Raw genomic sequence first — 26304 nt, 5'->3', positions numbered from 1 at the left:
TCATGAACATAAAGTGCATCACCACCATCTGAGTATGGGCATTCATAGCTGGACAGTGCCCATGCCAAGGTTGCAAACTCTCATGCATCTGGTTTGACATGTATAGTTTTAGCATTAACCACGTGCTCCGCCTTGTACGTTACAGTGTGATCACGGTAAATGAACAAGTGAGGGAATAAGTATAAGTAAGCCTATAAGGGTGGTAGTAGCCTAGTGGGTAACACACTCGCCTATGAACCAGAAGACCCAGGTTCAAATCCCACTTACTACCATTGTGTCCCTGAGCAAGACACTTAACCCTAAGTTGCTCCAGGGGAGACTGTCCCTGTAACTACTGATTGTAAGTCGCTCTGGATAAGGGCGTCTGATAAATGCTGTAAAAATGTAAAAAAATAAAAATTAAAAACTATATGAGGATGAGGAGGAGAGCGGCCTATAGAAGCAAGTGGGCATTCGCAGAAACAACGTCAACACCATTCACCACCCTCAATGTTTTGCGCAGACTGGAAGTCGTGTCAGCGTTTATCCAGAAAAAAAATGTGACGACAAAAGGGGACAAATTCCAGATACGGCTGTCTGAGCTGTCATCTTCGGATCGGCCAATGGCCAAAGGACTCTTTACACCTATCGCCATTTCTGGCCATTGATCACTGACCATAGACAAGCCAGTGGAACGCGTATTAATGTTAAATAATCCTATAAAATGTTCATGTCAGGAGATCTTAATAAGCAAGCTTAAGTGTCGGATTTTAGTTCTGTTTACAGCCGCTGCAGTGAAAGGGGTATGTCTCCTGCTCTTTCAGCATTTCGTGCCCAGATCTTGTGATGTAGCTGACAATAACATACATTCTTTGGTGTAAGGGTGTACTTTAACAAACCACAACTCCTGCATGAGAAACTATTAATATCCCTGCAGATGTGAGCACTTTCCTTGACTGGTGCTGAGGGAGCAGTCCTGTCATAGCACACAGTAAACCCGAAGACTCTACCAGGAATTTGGAAGTACAAGTAAATGCATCTTTCAAACAGACATTTTAGGTGGTGGGATTTTTAGGCTCATGGTTGCAACAGGAAATTGGCTCATTAAGTGAAATTTGAACCCTATTTGGGAATAAGCTTGTGAATCTTTTTCATAGTTTGTTCTTTTGCTATTTCTCGCTCTCGCCCTCTCATTCTCTGGAGCTGGGATTGAATATCTCCAGCCTATGGAAGAGCCCAGTAAGTACGAGTGATCTGTCTGACCCCTCCCACTCACTTGCCTGCTTAACTCTGCATGTTGCTGCTCAGATGCTCAGACTCTCTGAGCACTCTCTGGTCTTCTGGTCTCTCTCCTTCCCTTGTTTTCACTCAAGTCTACACAGTCAGGATGTTTCTCTGGACACTTGTGGGTCTGGTTACCACCATCATGATCTGCAAAGGTAAGGTTGCATGTAGTCCAGCTGAGTGGTCTGTGCTGGCGTTTCTTTTGGAAGCTTTCAACTTTTGGAGTTGAAAGATCTACAGTATGCAGAAGGATGAATAGGTGCCAGCTATTTCCGTTCCTGGTCACCATGTTCAAATTTCATGGGAAACATTTTTAGCAGCATTACCACTAGTAGTGGATGACCCTCAAGCGGGATGTGAAGGCTCCTACATCTTTTTCTGCAAGGCAAACATCCACAATCACCTCCTGCCCCTTTTCGGATGAGGGTCAAGAATATGGTCCTCTTAGGGGCAGGGCAGGGCGGGGGCCCACTGCAAGATGTGGGATGAGGCACTTTTTTATAGTATCGTGATCCAATTGGGCCTGGAACAAGCATGCTAATTACGGAGCCCAGATCACCGCTAAAGCCTCAGTGTTCCTGGTTGAGGGCTGAATTGTATCAGTACACAAGGTTGAGGTGGTCAAGCACAAACGCACGTCTGCTGTTGGCAGAATGTGAAGTCCTGCAGGCTCAACGCCACGGCGATGCGAGAGACAACTGTTGTCGCCAGCGCTTGAGGATCAGACGTGTGGAAACTGGGTCGCTAAAACCCTGGCTTACCTCACATTCCCATCAATCTCTTTAGACAGAGAAAAGAAACGGTGGGAAGACCTCTGCTCATAAGATGAATCTCTGTTCCCCAGGCCAGGACAGCGAGTGCGACAACTTCACTGACCTGTACTTCCACGAGACGTTCATGGGGACCAGCTTGTACGTGCGGCTGCTCTTGTACACGCGTGCCAACCTGGAATGTGGACAGGAGCTCTCCCACCACAACTTATCCACGCAGCCTCTTTTCAACCTGTCCCGGCCCACCACCTTCGTCATCCACGGCTACAGGCCGACGGGGGCGCCCCCCATCTGGATAGACCACATAGTTCATCTGCTGGCCAAGCAGGACGACATGAATGTGATTGTGGTCGACTGGAATCGGGGCGCTGCCAACCTCAACTATTTCACAGCCATCGCCAACACACGAGGAACGGCTGCCAATCTCACCGCCTTCATCCAGAACATGCAGGTGAGTGGGAGGGATTTGCTGTCTGCAGGCCAGACGGGGAAAAGCCTCTCACATGTCCGTCATGCACATGTTCAGCAGCATGGCCTGGGAAGCGCCCAGATTTAGCTACGGGATGTGTTGAGCCATGTGCCTGGCGACCAGCGTGGCCACGACCTGTGAATGAATGTGTGTCACCCTAGGATGAAGGGGCGTCACTGGACTCCATCCACCTAATTGGAGTAAGCCTGGGAGCGCACGTGGCAGGCTTAATCGGTGCTATGCTCGGGGGCAAAATCAGCAGGATCACAGGTAAAACTGAGTATTAAAAAGCTCTTCGCATGTCAGACCGTGATGTCCGATACTGATCATCTGCACCTTTGCTAAAGGGCTGGATCCAGCAGGGCCAATGTTTGCAGGCGTTCCCCCTGAAGAGCGCCTCGACCCCACTGATGCTCAGTTCGTAGACGTCCTGCACACAGACATGGATGGTAAGTGACGGTGTCCATGTCACCCAAATTCACAGTCCCACTACACTGCAGTACTTATAACGGAATTCTGCACTGGGCAATATTTTCCAGGCCTTGGTCTAAGAGGGTCTCACGGTCACATTGATTTCTATGCTAATGGTGGAGCAGATCAGCCTGGCTGCCCCAAGACAATCTTCTCAGGTCAGCACTCAGTTAAACCCGAAGAACACGACTAACAGGAATGTACTTTTCATTGTTTTCAACAACAATAGAGTCAAAATGACGGCCACAAAACAGCAATTGGTTGTAATATGCCTACATGCTTCATGTTACAAGAGTGAATAAGGACAAGTATGCGATATTCACGATGTCCCTGTGCACAAAAATGTCATTGTCACTCTTCAACTTCACACTCACTGCTGACTTTGCCCTCCGCAGGGAAGGCCTTTTTTGTGTGTGATCACCAGCGGTCCGTTTTCCTTTACCTGTGCGCTCTGAACCGTACCTGCAACCTCACAGCCTACCCCTGCTCATCCTACACTGACTTTCTGAATGGACAGTGCTTACAGTGCGAGGCTTTTAAACCTGCGTCCTGTCCGGTCCTCGGTGAGAAAAGTCCAGTCTAACTACTCGACTAATTAATTGGGGGTCAAGTTGTTTATTCATTTAATTTCATTCTTGTCACTTTTAGGTTATGACATGAGCAAATGGAAGGATAGTCTCGTGAAGATGGGACAGACTAGAGTATATTTCTCCACCACAAGCGAGCTCCCATACAGCAGTAAGTTGCATTAAGAACAAAATCTTTTTACACAGCACTATTCCCAACCCCACACGGTTTAAGTTTGAAATGGAAATGCTCCATGTTTTATGGCAGAAACGACTTACAGGGTGGACATGGTCACTTGGAACCAGTACCTGCGATGGGGTGTCGTTGTCCTCCGTTTACACAACGGGAAGAACGTAGTGGAAACCAGGATGGACCAGTGAGTACAGCAGTGTTCTCTGCTTCTGTGATACTGTGTTGAGATTACATATTTATATGTCCCCCCCCAGCAAGTTGTTCCGATTTGAGCAGTACACAGCAAACCGTTTGCTGGCACAGTTCGATGAGGATTTGTATCCAATTCAGAAGATATCTCTGCGCATCGTCACCGGGAATGTGATTGGTCCTCGGTATAAATTACGTCTGCTTCGCATCCGTATCTCTCCACTGGACAAACCCCACAGGTTGGTGTTCTCAGCCATCTGACAATAAATGCTATTCTGCCCAAAGGGCTCTAAATTAAGAGAGCTGTCATTGGTGCTGTCAAAGAACCCATTTTTGTAAACATCTTTTATATTTATAGCAATCTTAAAGTTGAACTATTTAAATACACCAAGTATTAGTGTATAATTGCACTTACTGGTTATTTACTGGTCCAAGAGATATAAATGTGTATTCATTTGTCTACAAATGACTAACAATATGTTTCTGTGAACAGGCCACAGATGTGCCGATTTGACATCATGCTGGAGGAGAACATGGAGGTGTCCTTCAAACCATTGTCATGCGATGCGCGAACTATCTGAAACAGATTCTGCACGGATAAGACGTTGGCCATCCAAACTGAGCTGGACACCAGACCAGTATCACCTTCAATCATCGCCCAGTTGTGTCTTAACCATCAGACGTGGCCCAGCTGTTCAAAATGCAAATCTGGCACACTACCTATCAGGTCCAGTTTTGGTTGCCTCCTTGTGCCTTTGATTGTTTTTGCCAAGTTTTTTTTATTTCCATTAAACTACAAACGAAAGGTGTATACAATCCATGTGTATACAATCATTAAATTATGAAGTGAGGTCAAAAGTTCAGGTAGAAATAGACTGAAGCCAAGCCACTTCTCCATGTAAAAAACAGAGAGACCTCAACTCAGTGAAATGTTGCTAAAGCAATCAAGCTACCATTAAGATGAATGAACCTATATTACCTCAGTGCAGTAATCTGTAATAAACCTTAAGTAACTCCAAACAGAGTATTAATTGGCATTTGCTTATGTAAACAGGGCAATCTTAGATTCTGTACAGCAGTGAGAAAAAATATTCAGCAAACAATGGAAAAAGAACTTAAACAAGCTGTTCACTTTTTGAATGAACCTGTGTTGGAACAGTGTAACTCCACCCCCCCAGAAAACAAAACAATGATACATCTATTGTTGTGGAATAATTTTTTATTCAATGTGTTATCTTACACTTGAATATTTCACACACAAAAGCAATTTCAATGAAAACATTAACCAATCATGAATTTCAGTAAGAAAATTAATCCACGTTGTTTTTTTAAGCATTAAAAAAAAAAAAAAGTGAATAATGTAGAGATGCACCATAATGATTTCAGATGATATTCATTAAATATCAAACCAGGGGATTTCTTTGCACTTTTGAAATCTCCCCCTTTGTATAAATATTATGTTGCATTATTTTATGTTGGATTTATTTTATATAATTGTATTGGCCAAATTTTAAAAAGGGTGCATCACTAGTTGCAGACTTGTACTGATTTCTACTTTCTAGAAGATTTTTTATTAGTCAATGAAATTACACACAGTTGGCGGTTCTGCACATTTAACATGTGGGGTTTCATGAGAAACATTCATCAGCTCAAGTCACAGAACGACAAATTACTCCCAACTTTACCAGCTGCCACCTAAAAAGAAAAATAGCATTATTGAAATATTGAAATCTGACAATACTTTGTCAGGTTGGTAACAAACATCTAAATTAAAAAAAGAAAGTGAATTTGTAGGCTGAATTAGTAGTTTTATTCAGCCCAGTCATTCATGAAACACACAAACAAAAAAACTCACCATTTCCACTGTCCTGGTATGGTCTCCTGTTAGGAATCATTTGATTTCTATGCTGGTTAAAATTACGCTTCAAGGTCTTCCTGTTTGCACCAAGCCTCCTTTGATGTTGATCATCCTAAAAATCCAACAATTGAGACAATGTCAGAAAAAGACACATGCAACAAGTAGATGGATGGATGGATGAAGATGAATTTTTAAAAAAATTACCATCGGCTGCCCCCACTGTTCCACTCCTTGATGTAATTCCGACCAATGAGGATCATCACCTATGCAATCATCAGCGATGTAGGTAGATTCTTTTTCCATACTAGGGAAAAATTAATGGAGCAAATTGCAGCACGAGTAAAAGAACTGGTCAAGTTAATTCCTAAGAACAACATTGTGTGGTTACTTCTATTGTTATGCCCTTTGGTTGTCCCCAAAAGGATAACTTGTGGTACCTGGGTTACATCATTTCTTGTAAATTTGCTAGTGATGGAGCCATGACATCATTGTGTACTACACTGACAACATTCTAACACAGTAGAACAGGCGCAGATTTCCAACTTGTAGGACTAATAAAGGATTATTTTATCTTAAACTAAGATTTTACTGCCACAGCCCAGAACCCTTAGTGGATGACAAAAAACTGCATGTACGTTGACTGAAACATATGCCATCGTAAAGATTCTCTTCACATGCACTTAGATGATTATCTAAAAGAAAAAAAAATCTGGAAAAGACAGTAATCTTAATACACATGTAATGTGTTTAGAACATTCATAAAGTAAAACGAACCTGAATCCCCCTCCAGAAATTGTAACCTTTACACCTTCCAGACGTTCTTGTCTTCTCCTTTCCAAATCATGTCGGAGGTCATCTGGATCACTAATCATCTGCGGTCTTTGCTGTCATGAATGACACGGATTGTCATAACATCCATAGGAATAGCAATACCAGATTAAAGTAATGCCACAAAAAAAAAGAACACATACCTGCATATGGGCAATTTTAGAGAAAATAGGCATGGTATCAGGTACAGACACTTTAATTTGTCTGTGAGATAGAAAAAAACCAAAAAAAAAAAAAAAAAAAAAAAAAAACAGGTTTGTATCTTAAACGACCTTGGGTTCCCTTGAAATCAAAATCCATCATCAATTGGGGTAATAGCAAGCCAAAATCCCTACCTCGATACCGTGCCTTCCTTTTCATCTAAATGAGGACTCTGCATGAAGGCAAAACGTTCATTTAGTGTGATGTCTTGTCCTTTGAAGTAATTTTCTGAAGAAAGGGTTGGCACACAAACAGACAAAAGAAAGCACAATCAAATCATTGCCAAGTGCCTTTTATCCTGTTTTTAGCACCCATATGACCACTGAGAAAAATAAACTCAAACCTTTGACTTGATGAACCAAGGTTATTATCTCTTGGGCAAAGGTCCCAGAGTGCAATGATGTCTCCTTAAATGTGCCAGTGTGCTCCAGCAAGGGCAAGAAGTCCAGACGTTGTCGGCCCACATTGACAAGGTCCAAAGACAGTTGCCTGTCTGAGGAATAGCTGAGAGAGCTGTTGGGAACAGAACATTTAGAACCCAAACCCAATACTGGCTTTAAAAATGTGGTCATAACTGCCCAACTAAACTGAAATATCCAGAACGATTTAACTGTGAATTTTTAAGTGCAGAAAATGTGGAACAGAGAGAGATGAGTAGTTTTTTTAATTAGTTAAAATGTTAAAAGGCAAAATTGGAACAAGTTATGTACTCATGTACTGTGTATAAAGTCACATCGCCACAGATTTGCCACGTTTGTGAACGAGGTGAAAGTTCATGCTTCTCTTCCACCATAACACTTTACAGCAATCCATCTTCTATGGAACAAACATCAGGTGTCTTCAAATCAGAACATCCTCCACTTCTACTCTTGATTCTGTCGGAACAGGTCATTTTCTTCATGGTGCTGTTTTACGGTGTCCAAAGACGATTTCGATACAAAATCTCCTCCATTCAATGTGTGTCAAGCCCACGGTACTCACTCTAGTAGCTTCATCCAAATTATGACATTTCACAGTCAAATCCACTTTGTAACTCACAGAGAAACTCCGGTCCTCCTGTTTGCTCAGGTTTCTAAGCAGCAACCTCTGGAAGTGCACCACCACAAACACTGAGTGATTTTCAATTGATTTCATAACTTCTGGTCTTTAATTCAATCCGTTCGGTCTTTTCTTTACTTGCATCATTCATGGAACAAAAAAAAAAAAAAAAAAAAAAAAAAAAGATATATACACCTCAACATGATGTCAAAGAAAAATGTTCCTATTATATTTCAGTGAAAAGGAGTCCAAAAATATGCTGCCGAATTCCTTTGATCTAGAGATGATGATGATGGCACCTGGGGAAGCCTGGACGTTCCTCCGGTGATGGAAATCCTTTGTTTTTGTTAAGAACCTTTGATCAAACAATTTCAGTAATTCTTCATTCGTTGATCTTCAGATGGTCCTTTCCTGGCACAAGTGGCAAAAACGGGGTTTACTGGGAAGTATAAGTTGGTGCCAGCTGTGGAGTCCATTAGGAAAAACCTTTATGACTGTGTTGCCTCCATGTTTTCCAGTGACGTGGAGCGTAGTAGGTTCTGGGAAATTGCGAATGACCCGTTTTCAGTTTTCTCGAGTCATCTCAAGACTCCCAAGGCTGAAATTAACATTCATGAGGGCACACTCATCTCTACCGAAGAAAAACATCCTGTGTGAAGCCATTTGGAGTCCTTGGATCCTGGTAGCAGCTTCATCAGCTCTCACATCATTTTCATCCAGAGGAAATCGGGAGAGGATGACAATCTGGTTTCACCAATCACACAAAGAACTGCAGAGACAGATCGACTTCCTTGACCATCTTGAAATGTGATGTTCCACAGTGACGACAAGGACTTGACTGTAGCATTTAGCTCCATATTAATGGCCAACGTTCGTATTTTGGTGGACATAACTTCCTGATAAATAAAGTGATTCCAGTGTCCGGAGTTATTAATGTTGTTTTTTAATATGCACCCAGTGACTTTACTGGCTGAAATTCCATGGAGATTTGATTGCTGTGTCTCTTGTAATGGATCCGCAGTCAAATTGATCTTCATTCCACTGGTCCACCAGAGTCCCACTGATTCTTCTGCTCTTGGCTGTGAATCATTAATTTCCATTTCATGTAAATAGGATATCAACATGTTCAGTGTCTTTGTGCTCCAGTCCGGTTTTTGACATTTCACGAAGCCTTTTCAGTCAAGTTGACCTTTTCTGTTCTGTCCGGAAGTGAAGTGATTGTCACTTGTGATACACAGCAGCACAGCGCACGGTGAAATTAGTCCTCTGCATTTAACCAATCACCCTGAGTGAGCAGTGGGCAGCCATGACAGACGCCCAGGGAGCAGTGTGTGGGGACGGTGCTTTGCTCAGTGGCACCTCAGGCAACCTTCTGATTATGGCTCCGCTCCTTAACCGCTAGGCCACCACTGCGAAGTACGCACTCCACTCCTCAAAGCATAGTTGAAGTAACCTTGATGTTACATCTTCAGCATGGCAAACACTTGGTGAAAATGTCGTTTGAAGTGTGGTCTGTAACTTCACGATGGCTCAGTTGTTCCGCACTATTGTACCACTACTCAATTCATCCTTCAGCTGGTCACTGGATACGAACCATTGACTATCAATGTGTTGAACTTGTTGGGTAGCTCATGGTAAAATGTACAGTTCTCCGCCTTGCTATACCAATGAATAAAGATCCGTCTTCATACAAAAACAACTGAACGTGGCGATCAGAAGAGATTTCAGAAGTCTTTGTATCCTTGAAAAAAATGGAATTAGTAGAAGTCTCTGTTGAAAAAAATATCCAGTTAATTCCTCGGAAAGCCTCCGATGTACAGGAACTCTCGGAAGCATGATGCAGAAAAGAAGCATGAACTTTCAACCATACCTAAATGTGCCAGTGGAGACCATACCATACCTGTTTTGACCCACTTTGTGACTCATGTCCACTTTGATCTTGAGTGTCTCACAGTTGGTGGCACCCAGTCTTGACTCCTTGTCTGTGTTAGAATTCCTGTACTGAAAATGTGCCTGCTGATGTGCCTGTTCCTGGACTGAGATTCCTCTTTCTTTTCCATCGGGCCTCTGTGGCTGCCAATTAGACGGGGAGTGGTCTGCATGTTTGAGTCTCTTGGGTCTCAAATCCACATCCTTGGCTGGCACTGCAGGCCTCTGATCCTTAAAGTTCTTTGAGTAAGACTCCCCTCTTAGTGGCATCATGTTCCTCATCCCACCCTCAGCAGGACCCGTCTGTCTTTTAGTGCTGGGCACCATCCTTGCGTCTTCAAAAGTGGTGGGTCCTGCTTCCCTTCTGTGGCTGTCATGTGACGGACCTCGGTGGGGGCCACACTCCCTCCTCACACCTTCATCATCCCTGTTCTTCTCTTCATAATGTGAGATACCATGTCCATGCTCGACAATAACAGGGCCATGATGGACTGGGCTGTAGTTTCTGTGCTCCACAGGGTGTCCCATTTCTCTGGTCCTTTTAGGAGGCCGGTGATCCCTAAACTCTGACCTCCTGGGCTGTGACCTGTTTTAATATAAAGTAACAATGTTCAACACACAGAAAACTGGCCTAGTGAAACCTGACTTGTTAAGATGGTGCTCTCTGGAGCACTGGCACACCTCCCCGGCTTTTCCATACTTACCATAACCAAAAGGCTAGTTTCCAAAAATCAAAGTCAAAGGCTACATTCACACTAGTCTTACGTTTTGTGACCCAGATCAGAATAATTAATGAAAACGTGAATCATAATTGCATTCTATTTTGAATTGTATTTAAAATTTGGATACTTCATTTAACACGTTATCCAATAGTTGGAAATGGCACCAAAAGGTGAGATTCCTGTAACTTCTTAGGGGTTAAAAGGATTATTAGAATTATTCAGCTACATAAAATTAGAATCCTATTTGAGCACCTTGTAGTGTGAAAAGCCAAAATTATTCTGAGAATAAAAGAGGGAAAAGGACTAATCAGAATAAATATTTTCAGCTCTAATTCATGAATTTGGAGAGATATACTGAAAGGGTCAAGAGATGGTCACTTAAAACAACTAACTGTAAAATTCCTTTAGTGAATAATAATAAAAAAAATAATTTTAAAAATCCAATAAACAAATTGACAAATGCAGTTTCTTCCAGGGAAATCTTGGCTTGTTATCCAGTCCACGTCCTTTATACATTTTCATCTGAGGACGTGTTAAACCAGATTTCAAATCACAACAACCTTCTTGTACCTCTCTGAAAAGGAGCTCCTTTGCCCATAACCTTCCTTGTGCTCTTCAGTATGATAACCATGTTCCACCCGATCATGTCTCCTCTCCTGAGACCAACCATGCGACCGGCCCCTGGGGCTGCGTCCTCTCACGTCCCTCTGGTTTCTTCCCGACACGTTCCCGGGCCCGTTCGGATTGGTGGGCCTACGTTCATTCTGCTCCCAGTGTGCAGTTGATTCTCTGTGGTGCGGTTCGTACGGCGGTGGGGTAGGAGACTGTAGTCTCTCTCTATGCAGTCGTCTCGGGGAGCGGAGAGCTGGCCTTTCTTCAAATACCTTGGGTGAGAGCCTCCTTCGCTCTGCATATCCTAGAGCAGAGTGGTTGGGAGGGGTCCTCTGACGGCCGTCGTATTTCACAGGTGAATGTCGCGGGTGATGCTCTGGCAGTTTTCGGCCTCGTCCCATCTGTGCCCCCAAATCGTCAGAAAAACTTGACCATTCTTCAAAAGAACCTTTACGCTGAAAGGGAACATCATTCCAGTGCATTCTACTATGCGTCTCCGACGGTCTCCAAGGACCACGGTCCTCAACCGGCGCAAATTTGGCTGAAAAGGGTCTATCGTCATGTCTTCCTGGGTTCCTTCTATACATGGAAGTGTGTCTGTTCAAATGTAAAATATTTATTAGGCAATTACAGCCCATAGTGACAACGGCACAATAAAGAAAGCAACTTTTTTTTCTAATTAATGCATGTAACTACCTGTGTATATTAGGTGACCGGGAACGCGGCAGAGACATTTCGACCTTGAAGAACAAAACATGTTTTAAGCAACCAGTGCACCTACACTGACAATGCCAGATGCACTCTCACACAACACGACAGGACATCAGGACAGATACGGATCAAACAAGGAATCCCGTGTGACGGTCAACGACATCAATACAACTAACTACTAACAACAGCTCGAGGATAATACCGAAAGTGAAACTAGCAGCTAGCTCGCGTACAGGGGAATATAAACATCGAAATCAGAACGACCGAAGCAACGTCGGCTACGTGCAGCAACAGCAGGCTTTAGAGTCTGTGTTGGCTCTCCCGGCCGTAATGTGAACAATGTGCCGAAATAAAACACACGGACGTTGATGTTGGTGTGTATTTAATCCCTTGTTAATAGCACAGGGCGCATGGCCGGTCCCTGGGTCCGTGTGAGTAACATGTCGGGGTCTCCTTACCACAACACGCCACGTCCCCGCGTCGACGGCAGGGCTCGTCCGCCAAAATGTCGAGCAACCTACAAACAAGACGTCAAACCGCGGCGGTTTTAGTCATTATAGAAACACGGAAGGGCAGGACGGGAGAAGTTTTCTTTCTCGGCCAACTCTCCCTTCAGCCGGAAGTCGGGAGCGGAGATGCGAGGTGGCGGTGAAAAATGACAGCGCCCCCTGCCGCTGACGAAAAGGACGCATGCGTGGGCCGAGCGACGCGCCAGAAGCACTAAATCATAACTTAAACCAGTGGTTCTCAAAATGTGCAAATTTGTGATCTTTGTTTGGATTCATCGGATCTATTTTCGATGCTAAAATAGACCGAAACAGTCATTATTTCATCCAAAATGAAAGTGACTGAATATTATTAACTTGTTTGTTGAACTGTCATATGAAATTAGCGTCACATTTTGAGCCCCTCCTCTCCCGTCCGATCAGTCACGCCCCCTTTTCCGCGTCCAGGCTGCAAACGAATCGCGCATGCGCATGGCCGCCGCCGTTCGCGTTAATGTAAATGTTCACTCACTCTCACACAAAATGTAAATTGACTCACGACACAGCTGTCCATTCACTCTAGTCTAGTATCTTGCCAAGTTCGCTTGTGCCTTGAGTACATTCTTACAAAAATGCTTGAATTACACTGGCTCTTTAAATTATTGGGGGTACTACGTGTTTGAATGGTTGATATGTTATTCAGCGTGGATCCTGGTGAACCAAATGAGGGATTACAATGATAGACATCTTAAAGCACTAAGAGCGCAAACCTGGTGAAGACCTACAGGAAATACATTCTTTCAAAATCATACTATGTGATTTCCTGGATTTTTTTTACATTCTTTCTCTCACAGCTGAAGTGTACCTATGATGAAAAATACAGACCTCTCTCATCTGTTTAAGTGGGACAACCTACACAATTGGTGGCTGCGATTTTTTGGCCCCTTGTATGTAAGTCACTCCAGATGAGAACATCTGCCAAATGCTGTAAATGTTTATTCATAATGTCCCTATTCATCCTGGGGGGTGGGGGGTGGGGGGGTGATGTCACTAGGTTTATGCTTAGAGAAGATGCTTCATAAATTGCATAATGTTTGCTGCCTGAGGTCGCACATTACATAGTAATAATATAATAATATATATTTTTTTATATTATAATAATATGTGTTTTCAGCTTTACAATACGATTTCACTATGAAACAGAATTGTGCAACAAAGGCAGAAAACGATAGTGACATAGCTTGACATTTTTTATTGTTTTCTCCAGGGCTGCAGGTTCATGCACCATGTCTACATACTCCATAAACAGCAATGAGCTGATTCAAGGTAAAACATGAATCCATTATATTCCACAATGAAACTGTAGTAGTCTTGACAGTGGCATTTGAAGACAGTCTTGTGAAAAGACAGACATACAGATAGATAGATCCACCTGACATTTCGCCTTTATTGGTCCTGAACCATGTTAATCTAGAGGAATTCACTTGAATCTGCCACCGAGAACACCACCAAAACTAAAAATAAGCACAAAGCAATACATGCTAAGCCCACTAACACCCTGAGTATACAAGATGGGTAAGTTTATACACTGTAAGCATATGTGACAGTACTGGCACATCATATTGAGCTTTCTGCTTCTTTGTATCATTTGCTGATATACTTGAATACTGCTGATGCAAGAATTTAAGCTGATTTGCATTACATGTTGTTGCTGATTTTAATGATGTGCATAGGATAAAGAAAAACACTGAACAACTACACAGTGCCCACTATGATTATTTACAGCAAGAGTGGAGGACCGGATCCGTGGAAGGCTGGTGTGGGTAGAGTTTATTTGGGAATAAAGCTGTTAATTGCCACAGGAGAAGTCTTTGTCACTGGTTTGAAAAATCATCTCGTAGTCCTGAACCACACCAGCTCTCCATGAATCACGTAAAATGCTGCACAACAAAATCAGCCAGAGTGATTTTTACATCAAATGGCATCATACTACAATCACACTACACTCAAATTGGTGCTTTATTTCAATACCATTACAGACTATGCCTGTGAATGAAATATGGTATTGGACTTTAAATTTAACTGCTTACATAACGCATTTACTATATCTTGCATTTTGCAGGCCTGATTGAGTAGAGTGGTGACACGTCTGAGTCTTTTCCCTTCTACAACATGTACGCTCAGTAAACTCAGTAAACATAAAGCTACAGGGCAATCAAATACTGCTGTGATAATATTCCCAAAACAGCACACTCCCACAAAAAAAAAAAATCACGTCTGTGCATCACCTACCAAATGTTACTGTGAACGAGAGGAATAAACAGTTCTCTACAGCTGCTACAGTACAGGGCATCTGCCTCCGGAGCCAGGTGGGTCATGGTTTCATCCACGGTACCACCATGGAGGAGAGGAAAAGCTTATTTGTACACATGTTTGTGTCTCCTGGGGGATTCAGATTGTGGCTTTGATGAATAATATACTGGTTTAGGCCTTGCAGAGATGAGGCGTGAGGATAGTTGTCCCTTCCAGGTAGAAGCAAAACTGATTGGCTGGACTTTCTTCTGTTGGCTCTACCACTGAACTGCAAAGCTCCATTAAAACACCCTAAAAAAAGAAAAAAATAAGTGGCCAGGAAGGGGGAAAGGTTTCAACTTTTGTACAGAAGCCAGAGTTTCATCACCTGCTCATTTAGTTACTGATCTTGTCTGCGGCTGCCGAGAAGCTCTGAATAAGCTGTGAGTCAACACGGCTGCTTAATCTCTCAATTAGGTTCTTATTGAGGTCACCGAGTCCTGCAGCCGGCGGGATTTTAGGGTACGAGGCCTGGCATGTTAAGTCCAGCAGGTTCTCAACCTCGCTGACTGGAGAAAAGTCTGGAATAGAGGTGAGCTCATCTCTCGAGACCGGACTATGGGAGACATTAAGAAGGTAAAGCCTGTGAAAAACTATCAATATGATGTCAGCGTTAAAAAACATATATTTTAGTCCTGACTTTAAGTAAAATTGTAGATAGTTGTTCTTGAAATACTGGGGGTCCAGTACCTGACATCCATGGATTGGACCCCATCAGAAAGGTCATCTGCTCCAGAGTTCTTAGCCTCCAAGGGCTCTAAATGTATAGGGAAAGAGTCATTTGTTGTGGAGTGTGGGGACACCCCAGTCTTCATTCCCGTGGATAATGAAACCTCCAAAAGTCCAACAGACGGGCCGTTGGCTTGTGCAGCGGCTAAGTGATTAAAAAATAATTAGTGAATAGATTATTAGACGCATTATTTTATTTGCTGTAAAAATGAACTGTATAGAACATTTTTATGTGATTTTGTGATTCAGCCACATGGTGTCTCTCTCTTCCCAGCATGCTGAGTCACTCTGCAGCCAGTCATCATTATACAGCACTATTTATCTGTGTGTGTGTGTGTGTGTGTGTGTGTGAGAGGTGGGGCTATTTTGAGCAGCTGACTGCATGAGTGTGTGTATCCTGTGTGTTTCCTGTGACAGCAGGAAGTGAATTTCAACACCGTGAACCACTATCAACTGAACATTCTTTAATACCTGTGGTCTCCAGAAGTGGAGATGAGGCAGGCTGCAAGACGAAGACAGGAGACGGGGGCTCTACTTGAACATCTTCAGCCTGTCAGGCAGAGAGTGGCAGAGCATTTGAAACTGACGTGTCTACGCGTCACATGGGAAGACAAGTCAAGATGGATTTTAATTAACCATCGAAACAGCATACAGTGAAATGAGACAATGTTCTTCTGGACCAGGTCAGAACAAACTACAAGGGCACTGTGAGCTGAGCGCAGCCTTACATGCAAAGGGTGGAGCTTATCCGGATCAGAATCGCATTTATTGGCCAAGTATGTGAGTGAACACATTCAAGGAATTTGATTTCCGGCCGATGGTGTCTCTCAAGACCAACGGTATAAAGAAGGACCACAATATGACAACAAAATCTTATATACAGAAAAATACAAAGATTACAGATTACAGAAATAATACAAGTGGACATAAAGTGCGGTTTGCAATGCAAAAGTATCAGGCAAACATGGATAATAGGGTGGTGGTGGCCTAGCGGGTAAGGAAGCAGACCCATAATCTGAAGGTGCCACGAAGTGCCACTGAGCAAAAGTATTGTCCCCACACACTGCTCCCCGGGAGCCTTTCATGGCTACCCAAAGGTGACGGGTTGAGTGCACAACATTTCATTGTGTGCACCGCGTGTATGAATCACAATGACATTAAACTTTTACCTTTGGCTCTTCTGGTTTCCTTGTCCTCTTCATGATCTCTTCAATGCGCTGAAAAGATGAAAGAGTGGATTAAAATTGTGTCAGAAATAGTCTTTGGCGATCATTTATAGAGCCAGTACTGAATGTTCTATAAAGAAGCTGAGTACCGAGCCCCTAGTGAATAATAAGCAATATTAAATTTCTGAGCATTAGGAACCTTCTTCCTCTGCAGTCTCTCCTGCTCCTCCTGCACTTTCAGCATCTCTCTTTCCTGTCGTTTTCTCTCAGCTTCCTTCTGGGCCCGCAGGAATGCCTCCTCCCTCTGTCAGTAAGCATCATTTTGACACAAACAAGCAGAACGTGAACAGTAATCAAGGACTTGATGTCTCAGTAAGCCTTGTTTAACCCCTGACCTCTTTGACAAGCTGGTCCTGCATTTCTTTCCAGCGCCGCTCCTTCTGCCGCCTCTCCTCCATCTCTCTGTTTTGCCGCTCCTCCTCCTGTTTCTGTCTCTCCTCCTCTGCCCGCCTGGCTGCCTGCTGCTGCCGCTCGCGCTCCTCCGCCTGCCTTCTCTGGAGCTCCTCCATGCGCAGCCTGCATGCGTCCAAAAAATGGCCATTTAAAATTTTTTATTACTGTACTGTTGAAAGATATGGAAATTATTATCAATTAGGATACAGAGAGTAGTGACCTCACACCTCCAAGGCTAGGGTGAGTGTGTGTGTGAGTGTGTGTGTGTACGTAATGTTCCAACCACGACTCTGCTCTGGATCAAGCGGGTATTGGTTCCCCTGGCAGTGCCATAATAAGGTGGCATGTTTATAATTTGGCCTTAGCTTTTTTTTTACCTTAAGTTCCTCTGTTTGCCTCGCAAACTGATCTAAAAAAATTAATCTATGCATTTGAAGATCTAAAAAGAAGATCTCTACGGGGCAGTGGTGGCCTAGCAGTTAAGGAAGCAGCCCTGGTTCAAATCCCAGTCCGCCAAGGTCCACCCTCCCCACACACTGCTCCCCGGGTGCCTGTCATGGCTGCCCACTGCTCACCAAGGGTGATAGTTAAAAGCAGAGGACACATTTCACTGTGTGCACCGTGTAGAGTGTTTCACAATGACAATCAATGACTTCACTTTCTAAAATACAATACAGCACTCAAAAACAGACAACAATGCTGGGGAGGCACAACGACTTGTCATGTCTGAGTGACCCTTAGAATATCACAGTCATAACAGTCACTAATTCCCAAATTCTCCAGATTATGGTCAATAATATACTCATGACGCTATGTGGCAAAAAAACATTTTTTCATCATGGGCTGGTTCATGCCACACCCCATGACATATTTAAATGATTACCTTTCCTCCTCTACTCGCTGCTTTTCCTCAAGCTCTTTCTGCACTCTGGCCTGGCGCCGCCGCTCTGCCAGTAACCTTGATGCTTCCTCAGCATCGGTGGTGCCAGCAATGGGCTTCCCGGTGGGGGTCACCGGGGACTCTGATGCAGATACGTGGGTGGGAAAAAGTAGACACGTATCAGATCTGTACACAGATAACAGAATAATCACAGTTTTGAGTGTGACACTTGTTGTGGCATGTTGGTTTAGGGGGCTGGCATGAGTTGATGTCTGACCTGCGCTGCGCTCTGCCAGGTCTTTGCTCGTGGATTTGGGGATTTTCCTGTCTGCGTTCTCGGACCTGGAAGTCTTTCTCTCGAGGGTGCTGTAACCCCTGCTTTCTACTGTCCCCTTCTCCTCACCTGAGGGGGTGGTTGCTCTGTGCCTCATGGGAGATGGCGGGTACTGTCCAGGAGAACAGGGTGACTGGGTGCGGCTCTTAGTTGACCTAACCCTGCAACCATAATGTCATAAAATCCAACAAAAGCAAACAATGTCAGTTCATGAACTTATGTATAATATAATATAGTTTATATATATAGTCGATATTTAATTCAATTTCTAATTGCACATAATATAGAGTACAATGCCTTATATGCATAAACAAGAATATGTATAACCAATGCCAAATTTATGCAAAGCAAACATGAATAATGAATTGTAACCTCTTGGGGGTGCTGAGATTCTTGTTTGGTGTCTTGGTGGAGGCACATCTAGTTGGTGTAGTTGGGGACTCCAGCTGTTTCAAGAAAGGCTCTGTTGGGGTGAGGGTGGCCCCTCTGTCTCCACACTGCTTCTCTCCCTAAGAATAAGAGATAAGCAAGGTGTGTTCATCTATTCATCACCAGACACAAATCAAAACCATGTATTGAAAATAATGGATAACACACAAGGGAATGAGCATTAAATCATTAAATGTCTCTTATCATGAAAATGTATGAGATTATTTAACATTTATACGAGTTCCCCTAGTCTGGCTATGGTCCTGCAGTGGCTAGAAATGGCAATAGGTGTACAGAGAGCGGCAGATCAGATGGTCGGATCTGGAATTTGTCCCCTTATGTCATAATAAGGGGAAAGGTTACCTCCCCTTTCTACACACACTGAAACAGTGCATCCTGGGGAAATCTTATCGTGGTACTGGTTCAAAGTGGCTATAATTCTGCACCAAGACTGAATTTGGGAAATAGTCTTCAGATGCAGTATTAGGGGACTACTAAGACCGATATAAAAGCAAAAAAAAATTATGTCAGTGGACCTTTAAGCAAACTTAAAAATCAGATGTTGTTGTGTTCTTTGTTAACATTGCTCACATAAAGGACTGAGTGCACTGAGGCTTTGAAGATGGGAGCAGAATTGTACTTTATATTTTCCCTTAAAACAAAAATCTTAACCATGCCAAAAAGCTCTTTCATGATGGTTGCACAGCAAATTAGGCAAGCCTAAGACTAGATGCTTTAAGCTTCTAAAGATGCAAGATGTAAGACTCCATAAGATACAGGAGGACCTTTTTGGGACTCTTATGAAGCTACTTGTCTCAACATGATGAGCATGATTATTATTTTAATACATTTGCATTTCACTGCATGATTATATATGTTATATCTCTTGAATCTTGAACTTGAACAAGCTGAGTGTGTGCTTAAAGCAAACGTATTTGCAGTCATATAAATGCTGTAAATGTCATAGTTTAACTGCCTGGCTGTATGATCTTTTTCATGCAAATCTTGTGTACATACTTTCCAGCCAACATCACTGTGTTTTAATTCTATACATAGGCTCAGATCCTTAAATGAGGCAAAAACAAGTGAGAGAAGTTCATGAAATTCAGATGTAAATAGAAGTCTCAAAGCCTCAATGCTGAACAAAAACATCTGAATGTCAAATGCACGTGAATTTGCTTCCAGAAACTGCCTTGAGGGAATTCACAGAGAATGGGGCCTGACCTGGGCAGGGTTTGCAGATGCATTTTTCTCCTGGTACTCTGTCCGACCCCCATTGGTCTTTCTGCGCTCTGTTTTGCAAGGTGAGGCCCTGTATGGGGACCTCTGGGGACTGGGGGAAGCTGAAGAACAAAGACACAAATCCTGGATGGGTTAAAGGTTACAGCAGGGAGACATGGTGCTTGAAGGGGCACAGCAAGACAGACAGGCAATTTCCATAAAAATGATTGCAAGACAATTACATGCACAATCACACTTGCCTCTCTCTGTAGAATGGGGTAATGCAGCTGTGGAGGAAGACAGGCGCTTGCTGAGAGGCGAGTCTGGGGACTCTGGCGGTATCATATAATCAGGCACTGGCAAGAGATTGCATTGTGGGAAAAAGGGCATTACTTTCCATGGAGCTAAATAAATAAATGGGAAAACCACATACAAATGTTAATCTGCAGATTTTCAGATATATAGAAAATGTCTGGACAAGTAAAAGTTTGCATTGAAGCATCTCAGTAGGGTGTGAAAAGGCCTTCAGGCTGTGTGTATATGTGTGTGTGTATGTGTGTGCAATTATGTAGCAGTACAGACTCATAGGCACTCTGGTTTCACAGATTTTTAGAGGAAATCTGGGAGATCTGGGACGCGGGGCTGCATAACAAATGAGTTTTAGGCTCAGCATCCCCCACCCCATCTCTGTACTGAGAAATACTGCAGCTCCAGGCTGAACCAAATTACAGCTCATCGCCCCTCCCCAGTGCATCCCTTCCTGGTGGCAAAACCATTATAATTCTCTTCGCATAGAAGAAATCTAAAATAATCAAGCACTAAACATCATGGTATACAGACAAAACCAGACCATGGAAAACGTACTGTATTGAATATCACAGTCCACACATAAACAGATGGGCAGGGCAGTGTACTTCACACTGAGCACAATCACATCATACCAAAAAATTGGAACGTGCATCAACACACACAAAAAACAACACATCCTGCAGTGGTTACGAGAATACACATGGCAGGGAGTGGCACACAAAGCATCGGACGCTCAGTACCGTTCCTGGCAGGGCTGGAGGCAGAAAGAGAAGATGCAGGGTCATGTACGTGATGGGCGGAGCCAGTTGAATGAGAGGGCGTGGCAGCCTTGCGGTCACCTGTGCATCAGGTGGTGTGAAGCAGAGAAAGGACAGTCGCATAAGCAGGGCAGAGCGTTAAAATACACCGATCGGTCCGAACCCTGCAGATGTACTATGCCCAGACCCTTGACTGGCTGGAGGAAAATGTAGAAATGCATACTAGTCTATTCCACAAGCTCAGTCAAACACACATTGTATAACCGATTTGAAATAAAACAGCACAGAGACTCATATCTAGTCTGGACGGCAGACTTTTGGTTATTTGAGAATGCATTTTTTTAAATAAATCTGCTGACTTCAGTGAACACAGTGATCACGGTGACTACACAGGAAAACTAAAATATTAACCATACAGAATCTCAAAAATAAACAATGCATTTATGCTTCCTTTCTAATATAATGACTGGAGCGAAACCTGGGTATATAGATAGATATATATTCAGGTATTTTCGTGTAGATTATCTTATAAAGGTCCCCCATCTTGGAAATGACACTTTGTGGAATTATTTAACATATATGGAACTTCCTGGTTGTGCCAAACATTGTGGTTGGTGAATGAAATTTCCACAAATGCCCACTCGCTTCAATAGGCCGCTCTTCTCCTCGCCTCGCTCATCTCTTAATCATTAGCATTTAAAGCTACAGAAAAATTCCTGGGGAAATCTCATTGTAGGGCTGGCTCAAAGTGGCTGTAATTCTGCACCAAGGCTGAATTTCGGAAAGAGATGTCTGATATAGTATTAGAGGACCAATAAGACTTATATATGACCAGGGGACCTACAAAACAAGTCTCTAAAGGAATGTCTAACGTATCTAATATCTACAATATTTTTAAAAATACGTGAAATATAGTTACAGTTCATAAAATCCACATCAAACTAAAAAATGATTACATGAATGATGATTATTTGCATGGCAAGAAATAAAATTTATCATATCCCTTAATTTGACTTTTTTTGTAGTCTTAAGGCATGTCAGAAAAGAAAAAAAAAAATCGCAAGCACACCGCATGGATCAGGCTTTATAGATCAGAAAAGATATCCGTCAATACGCCGATCCCAGTACGGCCCCATGGCACCACACACACCGATCCCAGGGCAGGCAGCAGGATCACCTCACAGCTCTCGGACAGTTTAAATAATTCATGCCGTTATTCATGCGCCATGGAACTCTGGGTGGTGCTCTAGTGTCCATCTCGATGGCATCCAGCAGCAGATCCGGCGTGGAAAAATACAGCGCCGATCCTCCTCTTCCTCTCAACAGCGTTAAAAAAAACCAGGCAAGCCGGCCTGGTCTCCTGCTAGGTGACGGATGGGAACAATGACAGGCCCACTGGGTGTTTCCCGGCGCGGTAAATAAAAGGCCGGAGGAGGGGTGGATGGACGGACGGCTGGCTGCTCAGGTTGTGGTGTGTGTTTTGCCAGCTGTCTGTGGAACTGCACGAGCTGGTGATTTACCGTCACTAAGGGTGGTCCGAGATGACTGATACCCAGCCGGCCTGTTCTAACCTTGAGCCGAAGAGGCTGAGTGAAACACCCAAACACAGCATCGTCCCCAGAGGGAGAGAAGGAACTGATCATTCCGTCACACTGGGGTGTGTCTCCTTTTCATAACAAAAGTGCAAAAAGACACAGTATTACTGTAAATTAAATGGTTATTCTGATGTCTTTTCTGTTCACACACATGCGCATATGCACACACACACACACACACACACACACACACACGGTAACCAAATCTTCATCGGCCTCTCAAATATTTTATTACTGCACCGAAACCAGCATTTTGAGGAGAAAGTCCTTCTCTGCAATGCAGCCTCCACACCCAGTTTTGTCCCCCTCCTTCCTCCCATCCTGCCTCTCTCAGCATCCTGCTGGGTCTCGTTGCCACAGAGAGGACGATCCCCACCCTCCCCAGAAGGACTCACCCTCGGCGCCTCCGGCGGGTCCGCCCCAGGTCCAGCGTTTGGGCCTCTGGTCCATTTGCAGGCTGCGCTCCACGGAACGTCGCATCAGGGCCTCCAGACGCTCCTGCTCGTTGCGTTCCAGCACCGGAAAGAAAAGAGACTCTCTGACCGAGCTGTCGCTACGGTTACGCGGGGACGAGGCCGCCGGCTCCATGGCGACCGCCTCTCTGCTCGCTCCCTCTCAGCCGGTCTCTGTCTGCGTACATCCACTGACTAATGGACAAGGGCCCTTCTGTTGTCCTCCTTCCTCTCACCCGCCCTCCCAGGTGACCGAGTCTGTATCAGAGAACGCGCCGCCAGACAGCGGAGGGAACAGCAACACGTAACTCCACCCACCTCGTCCCCCGTTCGCAGCTGACACACGACCTCTCTCTCTCTCTCTCTCTCCCTTTCTCGCACACTCACACATACATGCACACAGCGAGCGTAGCTATGGTAATGTCACAGGTTGCATTAGTGCTCGGCTACCCATCCTCTGTCTCTTCCCGTCCCTTCCTCTCCTCTCCCCTCCTCCTCCTCCTCCTCTCTCCACCCATGAGCTCAGCCTCCCCTCGCTGACTTCATCTGTTCAGCTGCAGGGCTTCTGCCGTGAAATTTAACCCCGGCACGGCCACATTGCAGCTATTCGAGAAGCTGGAACTCACACACGAACCCACTTCCCCCGACATTCACCTTCTTCCACGTCTTTTAATAGTGCATTTACAGAGCGCCATGAGCGGAAGCGCTAAGGGAGACAATAGCATCGGCTGGCACACAAACAGGGGCTCACTAATGGCCCTTTTATCAAATCTCTGGCAAGAACAAGAAGCCTGAAAGAGAACCGAGCCAATCAGATTTATACTGACACCACTGCAGAGGCAAGGGAAATCAATGTAAGCCCTGAAGATACGGCAAAAGCAGAGTCATCGAAGCCGAAAAACAGAAAGCATTAATAATAAGAATGCCTTTATATGTTCCAAATACATTTGCTGAATAAGCAGGTAATAACAATGCGGAGATTTTATTCTACGTTGCAGAATAAAAGTCCAAACACTGCCGCAAACCGGACGTTCCAAGAAGAGTACGGGCGTGCCGCTGTGACATTCTCAAGGCACAGCGACCCTTAAGCCATTAGTCTGGGGGGATGGTCAATAGGTGTCAGGTCCACAAATCAATAAGCATGTTGGAAAAAAAAGTGGCAGATACGGGGCAAGACGAAGTGCTGAAGATCCGGTGAAGAGTTCTGCAGAGCGATAACTACGCCCCGAGAACGGACGTTCTACTCAGACATAAACGATGGCATGATGTATCCGGGTTGAAAGATCTCTGCAGACTCACTATATTGATTATGAGCATGCAGCAGCGGTAAGGTTTGCTAGACCAGTGAAATATGCAAATGAGCTTGACATAACCACGACTAAGCGTCTGAAACAGATAGCTAAGCTCGCCCCAGTTCCAGATCGGGGACAGGGACGGGAACAAGGCGCCTCACCTTGTCGTCCTCCACCTGCTGCCTCCTCTTCTCGACCACGGCCGCTCTGCGGAGCTCCTCCCTGCGCCGATGCTCCTCTAGGCGCCTCCTGCGTTCCTCCACTGACCGCTCGTGCTGCTTCTGCGCCCAGAACTCTTTCTCCTGTAGAGCCCGCTCGCGGTCCACTGGAACAGAAGCCACACACACACACACACACACACAACCATGGACTATAATCACGGACATTTACATTTACATGGGGACACTCGTCCCCGGGGTCAGCAAATAATAACAACAGGATGCTGGGTCATACAAATTCATATCATTGTTTTTGCCTGAGTAAACAAGTAAAATGGAGTTGCTGATGGTTGAACGTTCTTGTGCAACTCACCTTGAAGCCTCTCCTGTTCCTGTCTTCGCTCTTTTGCCAGCAGCAATCTGTCTTTTTTCGGGGAGTGATCCCGATCTGAATAATAAGTGTGAAGAGTATTACCACAGAGCATCCTTGTGCTCGAAGAGCACTAAAACAAATCGGGCCTGTGCGTGTGGTTTCTTATTTACTCAACGTAATTAATAAACGTAATTAACACAGTTCGCTCCTGATCGAGGACAGAAGCCTGCTACCCCGAGGTCTCACCCGACGCGGACATCTCACACGTCAGAGCTGCCATGTCGCCGCGCTACCGCATCCGAGCGATGCTCGTCCCCGCGACACCGTCATCAGCATCACGTCAACCGACCCACTCTTGCATGTTTTCGCGTGGACCGGTTTATTCCCTTTATTTGTGGGAAATTGTAAAATTTGTGGGCGGGTCCGGACGCGCGTGCGATTACGTCACACGTCGCGCTGAACCAGGAGCCGACAACGATCCTCTTATAAACGCGACAGAAAAAGACGACTGTTTCAATAATAATAATGCTCCACAGCAAACCATCCTCTCATTTTACCAGGAGGAATTTCGAAGCTTGAGTGCTGGACAAAACCCAACGTATTTAAATAATAATGAATAACAACGACAATTGAAAAGTAAAAACACTAACGAATAATAATAAGGAAAGTGAAAACTGTGATGTAAAAAGATCAGATGTATGACTCGATGTATTTTTTTTTATTTACAGCAGCACGTGGGAAGAGTGGGCAGAAACGTGCAGCAGATGAAATCACTGGAGCCTGAGGCAAGGCCACATCTCCCAGCACAACACTGTCCATGTGCACATGTTGTCATCGCTTACATTCCTTTACACTGCTTCTGCAGGACATTTATTGCAGATTCATTACAAAAAAAATATTACAAAATACAAACATGACACATATGGTCTTGCAGTCTCTATATCGCTAACTGAATGGTTTTGCATCAAACACGCCGACTAAATGACCCTGAGTATATTCTCAGAGATGCTCATTTCATTTACTCACGATACGCAGCAAGCACAGCACACGGTGACACAACGACATGTGTCCTCCGCTTTTAACCATCACCCTTGGTGAGCAGTGGGCACCATGACAGGCGCCCGGGGAGCAGGGTGTGGGGACGGTGCTTTGCTCAGTGGCACCTTAGCAGTTTGGGATTCGAACCAGCAGGTCTGTTTCTTTACCCGCTAGGCCTCCACTGCCCCAGTAAATGTGAAGGTATTACCCAAACTTCTATTAATATGGACATTCACATGAAATATTAAAGGAGACCGTAGTCATTTAAGTCTATGCGGCTGATATTGGCTGCGTTGAATGATCTGTTTTGGTGTTTTGGTCTGCATTCGTCAAGTAGACGAATCCGTAATTTTCAGGCCTCATTTTTAAGCTTGAAAATGTTCCAGCAACCTGCAGACCTACTTAAAGACTTTGTGTAATTACCAAAATATTTGATACAAAATATATATAGTTATATAAG

General features: G+C 44.2%; 3 protein-coding genes across 6 annotated transcripts; 1 reads left to right on the top strand and 2 right to left on the bottom strand.

The window, feature by feature from the left end:
- Window positions 1-1277: 1277 nt before the first annotated feature.
- lipib (lipase, member Ib) lies at window positions 1278-4726 on the top strand. The gene is made up of 10 exons (XM_028969902.1): window positions 1278-1418; window positions 2108-2484; window positions 2664-2772; window positions 2850-2951; window positions 3042-3131; window positions 3369-3536; window positions 3622-3711; window positions 3808-3916; window positions 3987-4160; window positions 4415-4726. The coding sequence occupies exons 1-10, from the start codon at window positions 1367-1369 to the stop codon at window positions 4500-4502; spliced, it is 1359 nt and encodes a 452-aa protein (XP_028825735.1). The 5' UTR covers window positions 1278-1366; the 3' UTR covers window positions 4503-4726.
- Window positions 4727-5269: 543 nt separating this feature from the next.
- On the bottom strand, window positions 5270-12456 carry LOC114784467 (BCLAF1 and THRAP3 family member 3). Of its 2 annotated transcripts, XM_028969899.1 has the most exons (11): window positions 12279-12456; window positions 11806-11849; window positions 11068-11706; window positions 9747-10361; window positions 7152-7321; window positions 6943-7036; window positions 6751-6811; window positions 6554-6663; window positions 5984-6083; window positions 5777-5891; window positions 5270-5616 (listed from the first exon to the last, which is right to left on the bottom strand). In XM_028969899.1, exons 2-11 carry the CDS (start codon window positions 11841-11843, stop codon window positions 5603-5605), a joined length of 1956 nt encoding a protein of 651 aa, XP_028825732.1. In that variant the 5' UTR covers window positions 11844-11849; window positions 12279-12456; the 3' UTR covers window positions 5270-5602. The 2 variants fall into 2 exon arrangements, with proteins under 2 accessions (XP_028825732.1, XP_028825734.1); XM_028969901.1 differs by lacking the exon at window positions 11806-11849 and having other exon boundaries at window positions 5271-5616.
- A 1086-nt stretch (window positions 12457-13542) lies between these two features.
- Window positions 13543-25228, bottom strand: map7d2b (MAP7 domain containing 2b). 3 transcript variants are annotated; one of them, XM_028970449.1, is made up of 17 exons: window positions 25053-25228; window positions 24807-24881; window positions 24437-24600; window positions 22927-23029; window positions 20919-21017; window positions 20130-20225; window positions 19873-19991; window positions 18592-18728; window positions 18163-18380; window positions 17889-18027; window positions 16948-17128; window positions 16752-16856; window positions 16556-16603; window positions 15858-15936; window positions 15348-15531; window positions 14986-15213; window positions 13543-14909 (listed from the first exon to the last, which is right to left on the bottom strand). In XM_028970449.1, exons 1-16 carry the CDS (start codon window positions 25084-25086, stop codon window positions 14994-14996), a joined length of 2001 nt encoding a protein of 666 aa, XP_028826282.1. In that variant the 5' UTR covers window positions 25087-25228; the 3' UTR covers window positions 13543-14909; window positions 14986-14993. The 3 variants fall into 3 exon arrangements, with proteins under 3 accessions (XP_028826282.1, XP_028826283.1, XP_028826284.1); XM_028970450.1 differs by lacking the exon at window positions 22927-23029 and having other exon boundaries at window positions 25040-25228; XM_028970451.1 differs by lacking the exon at window positions 20919-21017.
- Window positions 25229-26304: the final 1076 nt, after the last annotated feature.

The sequence above is a fragment of the Denticeps clupeoides genome, chromosome 2 (assembly GCF_900700375.1).
Source record: "Denticeps clupeoides chromosome 2, fDenClu1.1, whole genome shotgun sequence".
NCBI classification, from domain to species: Eukaryota; Metazoa; Chordata; class Actinopteri; order Clupeiformes; family Denticipitidae; genus Denticeps; species Denticeps clupeoides.
The sequence above is the reverse complement of the archived record's forward strand: the minus strand, read 5'-3'. Positions and strand labels throughout refer to the sequence as shown.